Genomic DNA, 12,983 nt, shown 5'->3' on the forward strand with positions numbered 1-12,983 from the left:
TTTTAGTGACGCATGTTCACAATTGTAATCATGTGAACATGCCCCTTTTTGCTAGCTTTAATGGTACAGCATGTAAAATGTGTCTTAATCTAACAATATTAATTATTGTGTGCTTGGTTTCTTTTGAGGGACACTCTGCATGTGCATGTGAACACATACGATTTCCTTGATGCCAAAGGAAGTTTCCAGGTCCGCCACTTTCCTGAAGTTGTATTATTCCAGCAATATGTACATTAAGTATTTTTAGTATTAAAGTATTTTACAATAAACTGTTGACTTTAATGAAATATATCATATAATGTAATATGTTATGTTCCACAGCTCACGGCTGTTTCCAGAAAGGAGGTCTTCCTGGGCAGAAAATGGTCAAATATTTTGGCATTTTACAGGAGGTATGTGTTCATTTATCTTGAACACATAAGTGTCTTTTCCTTTCCCATATGTATTATTATTTAACACAGTGATGTCAAATACACTGTCCAGACAAAAATGTCTCTGCTTGAATTTAAATTCTTAAAGGATTTTTTTTTTTTTTAATTCTACTTAAATACTAAAAGGGTTATAGTTGCCCAAAAAATGAAAATTCTGTCGTTAATTACTCACCCTCATGTCTTTCCAAACCCAGAAGACCTTAGTTTAGAAATCTGAGAGGTTTCTGGACTTGCACAGGCAACAATATAACTGGCCCAAAAACGTACTAAGGACATAAGTGTAACCATTTATGTGACATCAGTGGTTCAACCGTATCTTTACAGAGTTACAAGAATTATTTTTATGTGCAAAGAAAAAAAAAAAAAAACTTTATTCAACAATTCTTCTCCCTGCCTCCATTGTTAAGACTACAATGACATATGCGTGTGTTTTCCTCTGCTTATAAACATGGTTCAGCCCATGCATGTTCATGTCAGCAACACCAAACACTTGTGTCATGGTACTCTCATGAATGGCAGACGGTGGCGCGGAGGAGTCTGTATTTTTGTTGTCTTTGCGCACAAGTATTCTCGTAGCTTCATGAAATTACTGTTGAACCACTGATGTCACATGGACTATTTTACCAATATCTTTAATGTGTTTCTTGGCCTAAGAACATTTCAGTTGAGTTGCGTTGCTGTCTATGCGGGGCTAGAAAGCTCACACAGATCTCATTAAAAATATCTGAATTTGTGTTCCATTTGCAGGTTAGGAACAACATGTGGGAGATATACAAATAGATTTGTCAGTTTTCTTTCTCATCTGCTTCCTTTCACTTTAACTTTCAAAAAAAAAAAAAAAAGCTGTTTATGATGACAAACTGATGTGTTTTTGTGGATATTGGCTGGTAAATATCAGTTGATACCCAACCCTACTAATAACAGTTTATTTTTATTTAAATATAGGACAGACAAAGAGATGACTCCTTGAAAGACCCACAACACATCACCATGGGCATACCTGTAAAATCCATTACAAATTGCAGTTTGTTGCATGACATATGAACAGTTTTAGCACTATTGTTTTATTCACTATTGAATAAATAATATATACTGTTAAATCACTATATACTGTTGCCTGTTTCCACATATTTTTATTAATTTTGCAATTCCAAGTCAGCACTCAACAATGTGGCCTCTTTCACCTGTGAATTTTTGTTAATTTTTATTTTGTGAATGTGCAACGTTAAGTAAGCACTTGTCTTCCAAACACTTGTACATACAAAGAAACTGTTACTGAATACTGTATACATTTGATGACATTAAAAATAAATTCAAAACATTAAACTTGTTGTGTGTATTTGCAAAGCCATTTAAGAACCTCTCCTTAAGACAAAAAATATTTTTAGGGTAAGTGATTAAAACAATTTTGAAATTTAGTCAACAAAATGTGATTATTTAAATGTAGCTAAAATAAATTGATTGCAACCACTTACCTTAAAAAAATTTTAGAAAATTCAATGAATATTTTTTCTTCAGAAACAAATAAATTAAGAGGAACTAGCATATTTAAATTGGGCTGAAATTACTCATTTTTTTAATACTAAGTTAACTAAATAAAATTGATTAAATCCAAATAAATGTGCTTGTTTAAATTTAGATCAAATCAATTGATTGCAACCACTTACCTTAAAAAAAAAGAGTAAATTCAATGAATCATTTTTTTTTTCAGTGTATACCCTGACACAAAACTTTCTGCATTTTTAGATTTTCAAAAAAAAAAAAAAAAACTTTCCCAGTGGGAACCAAACAAATGTCCCAACAAAGTCAAAATTTACTGGAATTACTATAGGGTGAATTCAGGTAAAGTGGCTTGTTTAATCTTGATTGTACTCAAAGGGTTTACACTTTCAGAGCATAACAATTGTTCTTAATTAAACAGACATTATTTCTCTAAATGATAAAATAGTTTTGGCTGATGCAGTATGACACTGGTGGCTGTGGCCACACCTCAAAGGAGGACTGTGTCATTGTAAAAGGTATAGGAAACCCTTTGACATAAGATTTGACATTAGAGTGTAAACAAACATCGTGACATTTCCTGTTTTATTCAATACTACTATAAACAGGGAATTAAAAAGAATATTTTTTATTTGTTCATTTTCTTGTAAGGTGTTTAAATATTGCTGGCCCACTTTGGCCGGTGCGCCAACCTTTAACCTTTCAGTAATTATACTCAGTTTCATTTTAATAAACCAATATTCACTGGTTGTTTTACAGTTGACATAATTTACTTTTTTAGAAAGATGAAATGAGACTGCAGTCAGGAAATGTAAATCAAAGATGGAAAATAGCAAGGAAGTTGAGCCATAAAGTTCAATCTGTGGAGTGAAAAAAGGATGAGAAGAGGATAATATATATGTAGACTATTAAACCTTTAAAATATGGACATAGTTAAAAATAGTTTAATGTGTTTAGAGAGCATAGGCAGAAAAACATCATTTTTATCAATATTCTGATTTCTAAATATTCTAATATTCAGATTTTATCAAATTTAATGACATGTTCTTTTAGTTGTTTAAAATTTCACGCATTAATTGAGATGTGGATTTACAAATGATTTATTTTACTCATAACCTGTATCCTATATATTTTTGGGGGGTTTGTTAAATATTGTCAAATATGTTGTCTGATAATATGTGTTAATAAATCGTGTTTTTAATTAAGATGCAGGTTTTTTTTTTTTTTTTTGATAAATAAGGGATGGCCCACTTTGCCTGAAAAGAAATTTGTCTGGAGTACATGACCTAAAAATGTTTATTGGTATATATCTTGCCAATTACACTTTATATGAACTGTTTTCAAAATATAATATTATAGCTGGACCTTAAAATTAACAAAAGTAATTAAAAAAAAAAAAAACAGGTATATAAATAACACGTTTTACAAAAAGTGGCCCACTTTACCTGAATTCACCATACATGTGGAGATATTTGGTCCTGTAAGGTAGGAAACTGCAGAACGCACACACACATAGTTCCTTTTTTCAGATTCCTTACTTTTTTTTTCACATTTTTGCGTTGCATAAAAAAATCTAAAACATCTGATTTATTTTTTTTATTTATTATTATTTTAATTAGGCGCGCTATTAGGTTTTATTTAGGCTATATGCCTATAAATAAATTGTAATTATCCATTAAAACATTATTGTAATTTGTTTCATGAATGGAATATTTTATTTATTTATTTATTTTTATTTAATAAACCTTTTTTTTTTTTCGTAACATTTATTATTTATACTTATATTAAATCCATGTTCATTTATTCGTTGTATTGGCCATTATCGGCGGGCAAAAATCTTGCAAAATGCTCTTTGTTCCGGCGGAAGTGTCGACGCAGTGGTGTTGTCATCCAGTACCCGGATGCATCATATAAATGAAAGAGCAGGCCTTCAAGCCTTCCTTTTTCGAAGGACCGCAGCGAGTTCGCGTTGTGCGTTTCCTGACTCACCGCTGTTCGCGTCTGAACCGTTTCCACGAATAAGTCGGTCAGGAATTACTAACCATGGTAATTTGAGATGTTGCTAATATCGTATTAACTATTTATTAAAGACTAGCGGTCTTCGTTGTGTTTTGTGTCAATGTGTGGGTGTCAAACAGCTAACACGTGCCGCGCCGTGTTTCTGAATTGATGTTACGGGTCTGTGCCGATGCATGTTTTGTAGGCTTAAAGTTTGAGCAGTCTTACAATCGATAAGTACAAATTTATGCCAAGAGATGATCTTATGACCTATTTTTGATTAATTCGGACTATGTTTACTTCCGGTTTTATATTGTAGTGTATTTACCGTGTTTCTGTATGCGAAGCTGGGAGTAACGCTAGTATTTAAAATATTTTCCTTCTTCCTGTATTCGAGGCTATAAAAGAGGGATTTGTCTTACTGCATCAGTAAAATGCAGTGTTTATCGGTCTGTATTTTGTATGTATTGATGGGTTTTGTATATATATCTCATTTCAATGCGTGCATAACGAGTAAAGCATATATTGAGTATTTGAACCTTGCAGTTAATGTGTGCCCCAAACTGTTGAAGTAAAAAAAAAAATTGTGCAGGTCTTAAATTTGATTTTTAAAAACTCTGCTGATACATAGACTTGCCTAATATGGTCTGTTTAAGTTTAGTGGGTATGTCAGCTATCAGTGTTTTTAACTTAAAAGTAGTTTTAGGAGAAAAGAGCAAGTATTTAGTGAGTGTCAGAACCGCAGTGTTTTGCGCTGTTTACGTTTATTAACAGCACATGTATGTTTTGCAGGCCTTCAAAGACACTGGTAAGGCTCCTGTTGAGGCTGAGGTGGCAATCCATCGTATCCGCATCACTCTGACAAGCCGGAATGTCAAATCTCTGGAAAAAGGTGTGTTTGCACCCCAGTGCTCTGGCTGTACTAAATTGATGGCAATGAGGATAATAATGTATGAATGATTTAAACATGAACTATATTATACGCTATTCTGAGCCTTTTATTTTTTTTCCATCAAACTCTTTGTGTCTGAAGAAGTCAGGCATGTTGTCATTAAGCTTTTTTTTTTCTTCTTTAGTGTGTGCTGATTTGATCCGAGGTGCCAAGGAGAAGAGTCTGAAGGTGAAGGGACCTGTGCGTATGCCCACCAAGGTGAGTACGAGTTTTGATTTTTGTCTTGATCTAAACTGTTCTAATCAAATGTTAGTTTCAAAGGGCTTCAATTAAGTACTTGTATCAGTCAAAGACAGACCTTTGCCATGAGACTGTCACCAGTTTTTTAATTAGTTTGTTGTCAGATTGGCATTCTAGTTTTATTGTTTTTTTGTTTTTTTTTCTCTCCTTGTCAACAAGACTCTGCGTATCACTACTCGCAAGACTCCTTGTGGTGAAGGTTCCAAGACATGGGACAGATTCCAGATGCGGATTCACAAGCGCCTCATTGATCTACACAGTCCATCTGAGATCGTCAAGCAGATCACCAGCATCAGCATTGAGCCTGGTGTTGAGGTGGAAGTCACCATTGCAGATGCATAATTGCTGTCTTCCCACTCAATCAGCTGTGTATTTGCTATCAGCTCAATAAAATTGAGATTTTTGGATTTCTGTTTGTTTTTTTTTGGTCTCCCATAAAATTAATTTATGCATGTTGCTAGAAGCCTGTATGCCTTTCCTTCATTCTGTGAAGCACAGTGACATTTGAAAAGTCAGTGCGTTCCAATATTGTTTGGAATATTTTATATATAGATATATATACATACACACATTTGCTACAGATCATTTTTGGTGCCAGTGTCGGAAAACTAGCTTTTTTTTTTTGTTGTTGTTTTTTTTTTTTTTTCTCCTTTGTAATTATACGGGGTGGGTGAAAAGTAACTAGGCATTAAAATTAGGTAAAATCTATCCCCCGGTTTCACAGACAAGGTTTAAGCCTAGTCTTAGACAAAAATGTAAGTCTGAGCTGTTTCAACTAAAATAAAATTGCACTGATTGATCCTAAAATATATTAGTGCCTTTGTTTTGTCTCAAGGTGCACACCAGTAATGTTTTTATTCTAACCACGTTTATGAAAATAGCTTGAATGTCCTAATTGAACTTTGGCTTAATCTTGGCTTAGTCTAAAACCTGTCTGTGAAACCGGGCCTATATTTTTAAAATAAGCTTATTAAAACCAATGCACATATAGATGTGGGAAATATTAAATCCTATTTACTGTCATCTGTTTGGAGATGTTTTCACCATGTTTCCGGTGATACAAGTTCTATAGCCATTAAATATTGCCTAAATTATATATATATATATATATATATATATATATATATATATATAGTAATAATAAAACATCAAGAACAAGCTGTCATCCCAAAATGTGCCTGTAATTTTTGATTGCATTATATGAATATAAACCCTAAAATAATTTACAGGTGTGCTGAATGTCTTTCTAGGACCTGATTGTTAAGTTCTGATTGGTGAGCAGGTGTGGCAAATGCATTTTGGGTAATGTCTTAGTTTGCCTGTGTTATTTTTCTAAATAGTTTCAGTTGTTTCAAGCTAAGCAGTTTGCGTTTGCTCTGTCTTTAAATTTTTGACCAATGCGAATGTCAGATTGAAGACTGCAAAATTTTGTCCTCATCATTTTAAGCACAGAACTGTTTCATCACAATAATCATGGCAACTGTTATTGACATGACTAATGAGGACACTATGTTGGTGGCTATGGAGTCAACCGCTTGTGAACCACATCATGCAGTTCTACCAGAACTTTCTGGAGTTTCCTCCATAACATCACAGGTCATAAAATTGCAAGTACTGGTGTTGTTCCAAACTTTTTTTTTCGTAGTCTTGTTTTGTATTTAATATAGCATTTTGTATGGGGTTTGTGTTTGGTGTGTGCAGAGTGAGACCAATGAAGTCTCTGAACAGCATCAGCTTCGAGTTTACTTGAAGGTGCGCCCTTTCAGTGAAGAGGAACTCAAAAGCAACGAGGATCAGGTATTGTTGAACTCCGTGTGATGCTAGTAAGGTTTCATTTGCTTAAGAAAATGTTGAACTTTAATGAACAAGCTTTTTCTCTCAGGGTTGTGTTGTATTGGAGGACTCTGAGACCATTGCCCTTCATGCTCCTAAAGGATCTGCCACCATGAAAAGCAGTGAGAAAGGAATTGGTCAACAGGTTTATAAATTTAGCTTTACCCAGGTAAATGCTATTTAAAACTCTAAAATTTGGACAAATCTGAATTCCATAGATTCTATAGATGTTGATGCTCTTTTCCTAATGAAATGCAGATCTTTGGGCAAAGTTGTACTCAGGCAGAGTTTTTTGAAGGTACAATCAGTTCACAGGTGCATGACTTTCTTCATGGAAAAAATGCATTGGTGTTCAGTTATGGTGTGACCAATGCTGGAAAAACGTACACCGTACAAGGTGAACTTAACATAGACATCCACACTTTATTTGGTTGTCTATTTGTAGTTCTCATTAATGTTACTTAACTGCATCCTATGTTATCTGCTCTGTTGTTGGCTGTTTGTAATCATTACATGTGAAAATGTCTGCTTTAAGGTTCTCCGAAAGAACCTGGCATTTTGCCACGTGCTTTAGAGGTTGTGTTCAAGCACATTGCTGGCCACCAGTATGAGCATATGGACCTAAAACCATATTTAAGCTCGGATGTGCAAAAACTGGACTCTGAGCAGCTAAAAGTAGAAAAGAATGCCAAGGCAGCACTCTTCAGTTTGCTCAAAGAGGTAAGACTGGTTGTGAAGCTATTGTACAATCTCTCCAACAGGAGAAAGCTACTCGGGCGTAGTTAACGCATTGTGTACTTTAGTGAATACGTTTATACCGCATGAACTATAAATACACTTGATGTTAAGTTTTAGCTTAAGTAATAGTGTCATTCTGGGGTACAGCTGCCCACAGCTTACATCTTGCATATCTCTTTTCAGGAGCCTGAACTTTCAAGATCCAGTAGAAATAGGAGCTCAACTTCCTCAGTCGGAAGTTTGTCTTTTTCCAGCGTTTCATATGACCACACAGGTACTAAGCATTGCAATCACCAAATATGTGAAAAGACCATTGTATAAGGACCTGGTTTCAGATTTCTACCCATGTCTTTCAGCCGACAGTGTTGATGGCATGGCTGAAGGACAATGTCTGTACTCTGTTTGGGTGGCGTTTTATGAAATCTACAATGAGCATGTGTATGACCTGCTCCAGTTAGCCCCCACCAGCAAAACCAAAAGACGTCCTGCACTGCGGGTTTGTGAGGACAGCACAGGGAGCTCTTACATTAGAGGTATAGTTTCTTCATTAAAGGCAAATGAGATGGTTGTTTGCACTTTCAGTGCTTTTTTTTTTTTTTTCCTCTCTCTCTCTCCTCCTAAAGGTTGTTGATGTTTTTATAGATTTAAGATGGGTTAATGTGCAAAATGCAGAGGAGGCTAGCAAGATCCTACGTGTGGGCAATAAGAACCGCAGCGCAGCAGCAACCAAGATGAACCAGTCATCCAGCAGAAGGTCATCAATCGCCTGTTAACCAATTTATGTGTGTTCCAAGTATTAAGGTGCCTAACACAGAATATGCATTTAAAGCAACTTTGGTCTGTTTGCAGTCACAGTATCTTCACCATCAAACTGATACGCATGGAGGGAGGAGACATTCAAGGATTGTCAGAGTAAGTAAAATGCTTGTGTGTTTCAAAACCTCTGTTCTTCTGAAAATGTAACGCCTTTCTTCTTTTCTTGCATGAAGTCTCTCACTTTGTGACTTGGCGGGCTCTGAAAGGTGTAACAAAACCAAAACATTTGGAGAGCGTCTGAAAGAAGCTGGTAACATAAACAATTCATTGCTGATTCTAGGCAAGTGTATTGCAGCACTCCGGAATAACCAAGGTTACAGGTACATGCAAATACCAACTAGAAAACTGTCAGGTTTATATGTGCTGTGTTTTCAAAACTGTGTTCCTGTTTGCTACCTTAGGATGAAGAGTTACATCCCGTTTCGAGAAAGCAAACTGACACGGCTCTTTCAAGGAATGTTTTGTGGACGTGGCAGGGCTTCCATGATTGTAAATATTAATCAGTGTGCCTCAACTTATGATGAGACCCTCCATGTGATGAAGTTCTCTGCAGTTGCCAAACAGGTTTGTGGGGATTTTTGTGAGGTTTATTTTTTTAATTTACTGACTCACTGACAGACTTTTTAAGTCGTAATAGCATAAGGTGTTAGCACATAGGTTGTATGCAGCCGGCTCATGTGGGCTTTGCAATAGGTTGAATCATATGATTACAAATGAGACCTTCTATAGTCATTGTTTTGATGGTGACATGAAGCATGTGACCACAAAGGTCTGGGTATACAGGTCCTTCTCAAAAAATTAGCATATTGTGATAAAGTTCATTATTTTCTGTAATGTACTGATAAACATTAGACTTTCATATATTTTAGATTCATTACACACATTTGAAAGTAGTTCTAGCCTTTTATTGTTTTAATATTGATGATTTTGGCATACAGCTCATGAAAACCTCAAAATTAGCATATTTCATCCGACCAATAAAAGAAAAGTGTTTTTAATACAAAAAAAGTCAACCTTCAAATAATTATGTTCAGTTATGCACTCAATACTTGGTCGGGAATCCTTTTGCAGAAATGACTGCTTCAATGCGGCGTGGCATGAAGGCACTGCTGTGGCACTGCTGAGGTGTTATGGAGGCCCAGGATGCTTCGATAGCGGCCTTAAGCTCATCCAGAGTGTTGGGTCTTGCGTCTCTCAACTTTCTCTTCACAATATCCCACAGATTCTCTATGGGGTTCAGGTCAGGAGAGTTGGCAGGCCAATTGAGCACAGTAATACCATGGTCAGTAAACCATTTACCAGTGGTTTTGGCACTGTGAGCAGGTGCCAGGTCGTGCTGAAAAATGAAATCTTCATCTCCATAAAGCTTTTCAGCAGATGGAAGCATGAAGTGCTCCAAAATCTCCTGATAGCTAGCTGCATTGACCCTGCCCTTGATAAAACGCAGTGGTCCAAAGTACTTTTTTCGGATGAAAGCAAATTTTGCATGTCATTCGGAAATCAAGGTGCCAGAGTCTGGAGGAAGACTGGGGAGAGGGAAATGCCAAAATGCCTGAAGTCCAGTGTCAAGTACCCACAGTCAGTGATGGTCTGGGGTGCCATGTCAGCTGCTGGTGTTGGTCCACTGTGTTTTATCAAGGGCAGGGTCAATGCAGCTAGCTATCAGGAGATTTCGGAGCACTTCATGCTTCCATCTGCTGAAAAGCTTTATGGAGATGCTGATTTCATTTTTTAGCACGACCTGGCACCTGCTCACAGTGCCAAAACCACTAGTAAATGGTTTACTGACCATGGTATTACTGTGCTCAATTGGCCTGCCAACTCTCCTGACCTGAACCCCATAGAGAATCTGTGGGATATTGTGAAAAGAAAGTTGAGAGACGCAAGACCCAACACTCTGGATGAGCTACCTCAGCAGTGCCACAGGCTGATTGCCTCCATGCCACGCCGCATTGAAGCAGTCATTTTTGCAAAAGGATTCCCGACCAAGTATTGAGTGCATAACTGAACACAATTATTTGAAGGTTTTGATTTTTTTTTTTTTTTTTTTTTTTTTTTTTTTTTTTTGTATTAACACTTTTCTTTTATTGGTCGGATGAAATATGCTAATTTTTTGAGATAGGAATTTTGGGTTTTCATGAGCTGTATGCCAAAATCATCAATATTAAAACACTAAAAGGCTAGAACTACTTTCAAATGTGTGTAATGAATCTAAAATATATGAAAGTCTAATGTTTAGCAGTACATTACAGAAAATAATGAACTTTATCACAATATGCTAATTTTTTGAGAAGGACCTGTATATTAGGTGTTACAGGTTATACCTCAAAGATCTCTTGAGTCTCTGGCACCACGTCTTGTTGGTCTGGATGGGAAGCCATTGCTGAAAAATGGAGTTATTGATGACAAGGCTGTGGATGACTACTTATCAGAGGAAGAGCTGCTGGAAGGAGATGAGGCAGATATGTCAATATTACCTCAAGAGGTGACATTGCTTTGGTTGAACTCTTACATCATCTGAGACCCTGTTTCAGTAGTACAAATCATCAATAAAATGCTCAGTGCTCAAAGAAGATTAAATAATTTTTTTGGTCAATCTTTTGCAGGAGTTGCTAAACTTGGTGGAAAGCTTGCGTGTAAAGCTGTTGGCTGAGCGAAGAAAAAATCTGCTGCAGGAGATTCAGATACGAAAGGAGATGGGAGATGCAATGTTGCAACAAATCATGGAGGCAGAGGAACTACACAGGTATGTTCTTGTGTATGCCTAAGTAACAAAAGCAAATCACAGTAACTATGACATGTGAAAGGTTTTCATTTTTGATTTAAGTCGTCAGATGGTAGACCTAAAGGAGAGTTATGAAGAGAAGATGGACAGCACGTTTGAGATGTATAAAGAGGCTTTGAAAGACCATGCATACCAATGTGCTCTGGAGAGACTAGAAGAGGATTACATCCCTATAGAAGAATACAATGAAGAGCAAGAGCGAGTCAAGGTATGTACACAATTGTTCAAATGCAATTAACTCCCAACTATTTAGTGTCACGGCACTGTGTCCGCTACATTTGTCTGTGTGTATATATATAATAGTCCTTATTCAAGTATGAGAAAATAATAGGCCAGCAGTCTAGCATTGTAACACTAATAAATGCAGCTAGGTTGTCACATTTTGTGTAATCACTGATAAATCAGAAGTGTTTAAGTGTAGTCTAACTTTCTTTTAATATAGGAGCTAGAGAAGCTTGTTCGAGAGTTGGAAAAGAAATGCCAGTCTTGTGGTCGTCCACCCCTCATGCAGGACAGCTCAATGCAAACAAGTCCAGTGCCTGCCACAGAAGAGTCAGGTATGATCCATTTAGTATGCAACTGTGCGTGTCAGTGAGGACACGTCTCTCTGAGTTTTTCTCTCATTTATTTATTTTTGTACTCCTTGACTGTGCTGATGCAGAAAGGATTAAAATGCTGTACAGGGAGAAGTGTGCGGTGGAGAAACTGTGTGTTGACAAGCAAGAGGTAAATGGGTAACTTAAAGTTTATGTAGCAGTTTCATGATTTGTTCTGAGTTTTTTTTTTTTTTTTTTTTTTTTTTTTTTCTAGTTGATTCTGTCTCTCGAGCAGCGGATCAACGAGTTGAATGAGACTCTGCAGGAAGCTGGGGAGAGCTACATGGAAAAACTAGCTGAGGTCCAAAATCTACAAAACAGACTCTCAAATCAGGTAAGAACACTCATCGATAAGACTTACTGTATGGCCATGTGCTTATTATGAAAGCTTATTATTTGTTCACAGGAGCAAAAAATGGAGTGTTTGCAAAGTGATGTCGTGACCAAAGAGAAGGAGATAAACAGTTTGCGGCAGGAAATTGCAAAGCTAGCTAATGATTCTGTAGGACAGTCTCGTCCAAGGTGTGGTCTGCTGGTCAACATTAAAGAATCAATGACGCCACCATCTAAAGGAAGTCTATGCCGCACCATTAAAAAGTCTGTAAGGGCAACAACGTCTTTAAGGAAAAAGCCAAGCTGATTACATGCATTGAAGTGCTACTGTAGCACTATTTGTTGAATGTGTTTGTTCCATGTTTTTATTTTTGTAATAAACGTTTATTTTAAACTCTGGAGTCTTTGAGTTATCTCTATGGTTTTGTAATGAACGTGCTCCAACCCTGATAAAATGTTTGAAAAATCTTCCCAGTTAATTCTATTAAAAGTCATAACATGATCAATCGAGTTTACATTGATCTTTTGCTATTTTAAAGGTCTTTGTGCTATTAAAACATCCTGCATGTTTTCTAGATTAAAATATCTTTTTTTTTTTTTTTTTCATAAACCAAGCATTTATTTAACCAAGCTCCAAACACTGCTTAATTGGATATTGTGGGATTCTGATTTTACATGGACAAATACACTTGCATATGAAAATACTTAAGAAATGGTTCTTCTCACACAGTGTCAGGCATTCACAGCAGCCACCTTCACCT

At 36.3% G+C, this 12,983-nt stretch overlaps 2 protein-coding genes and 1 non-coding gene across 3 annotated transcripts; all 3 read left to right on the forward strand.

Moving 5' to 3' along the window:
• Positions 1–3,839: 3,839 nt before the first annotated feature.
• On the forward strand, positions 3,840–5,528 carry rps20 (ribosomal protein S20). Its single transcript, XM_073835759.1, has 4 exons — positions 3,840–3,977; positions 4,722–4,821; positions 5,006–5,079; positions 5,281–5,528. The coding sequence occupies exons 1-4, from the start codon at positions 3,975–3,977 to the stop codon at positions 5,461–5,463; spliced, it is 360 nt and encodes a 119-aa protein (XP_073691860.1). The 5' UTR covers positions 3,840–3,974; the 3' UTR covers positions 5,464–5,528.
• LOC141332545 (small nucleolar RNA U54) lies at positions 4,861–4,929 on the forward strand. Its single transcript, XR_012355324.1, has one exon. It is a non-coding gene; the product is annotated as a small nucleolar RNA U54 (small nucleolar RNA).
• Positions 5,529–6,594: 1,066 nt separating the features above from the next.
• LOC141330937 (kinesin-like protein KIF20A) lies at positions 6,595–12,529 on the forward strand. The gene is made up of 18 exons (XM_073835751.1): positions 6,595–6,717; positions 6,823–6,918; positions 7,004–7,123; positions 7,213–7,351; positions 7,490–7,674; positions 7,876–7,966; positions 8,049–8,225; positions 8,335–8,446; positions 8,542–8,604; positions 8,682–8,828; positions 8,910–9,072; positions 10,817–10,993; positions 11,115–11,254; positions 11,336–11,501; positions 11,736–11,851; positions 11,950–12,019; positions 12,104–12,223; positions 12,296–12,529. Exons 1-18 carry the CDS (start codon positions 6,595–6,597, stop codon positions 12,527–12,529), a joined length of 2,439 nt encoding a protein of 812 aa, XP_073691852.1.
• The last annotated feature ends 454 nt before the right edge of the window (positions 12,530–12,983 follow it).

Source organism: Garra rufa, chromosome 3, assembly GCF_049309525.1.
Source record: "Garra rufa chromosome 3, GarRuf1.0, whole genome shotgun sequence".
Classification (NCBI taxonomy): domain Eukaryota; kingdom Metazoa; phylum Chordata; class Actinopteri; order Cypriniformes; family Cyprinidae; genus Garra; species Garra rufa.

Bases quoted from the DNA above. Each gene is read 5' to 3' on its own strand.
- rps20 (XM_073835759.1), top strand. The intron at 4,822-5,005 runs GTGTGTTTGCAC...TTTCTTCTTTAG, and splicing joins TGTCAAATCTCTGGAAAAAG to TGTGTGCTGATTTGATCCGA. The intron at 5,080-5,280 runs GTGAGTACGAGT...CTTGTCAACAAG, and splicing joins CTGTGCGTATGCCCACCAAG to ACTCTGCGTATCACTACTCG.
- LOC141330937 (XM_073835751.1), top strand. From the start codon at position 6,595: ATGGCAACTGTTATTGACATGACTAATGAGGACACTATGTTGGTGGCT. The intron at 8,829-8,909 runs GTACATGCAAAT...TTGCTACCTTAG, and splicing joins CGGAATAACCAAGGTTACAG to GATGAAGAGTTACATCCCGT. The intron at 10,994-11,114 runs GTGACATTGCTT...AATCTTTTGCAG, and splicing joins TGTCAATATTACCTCAAGAG to GAGTTGCTAAACTTGGTGGA.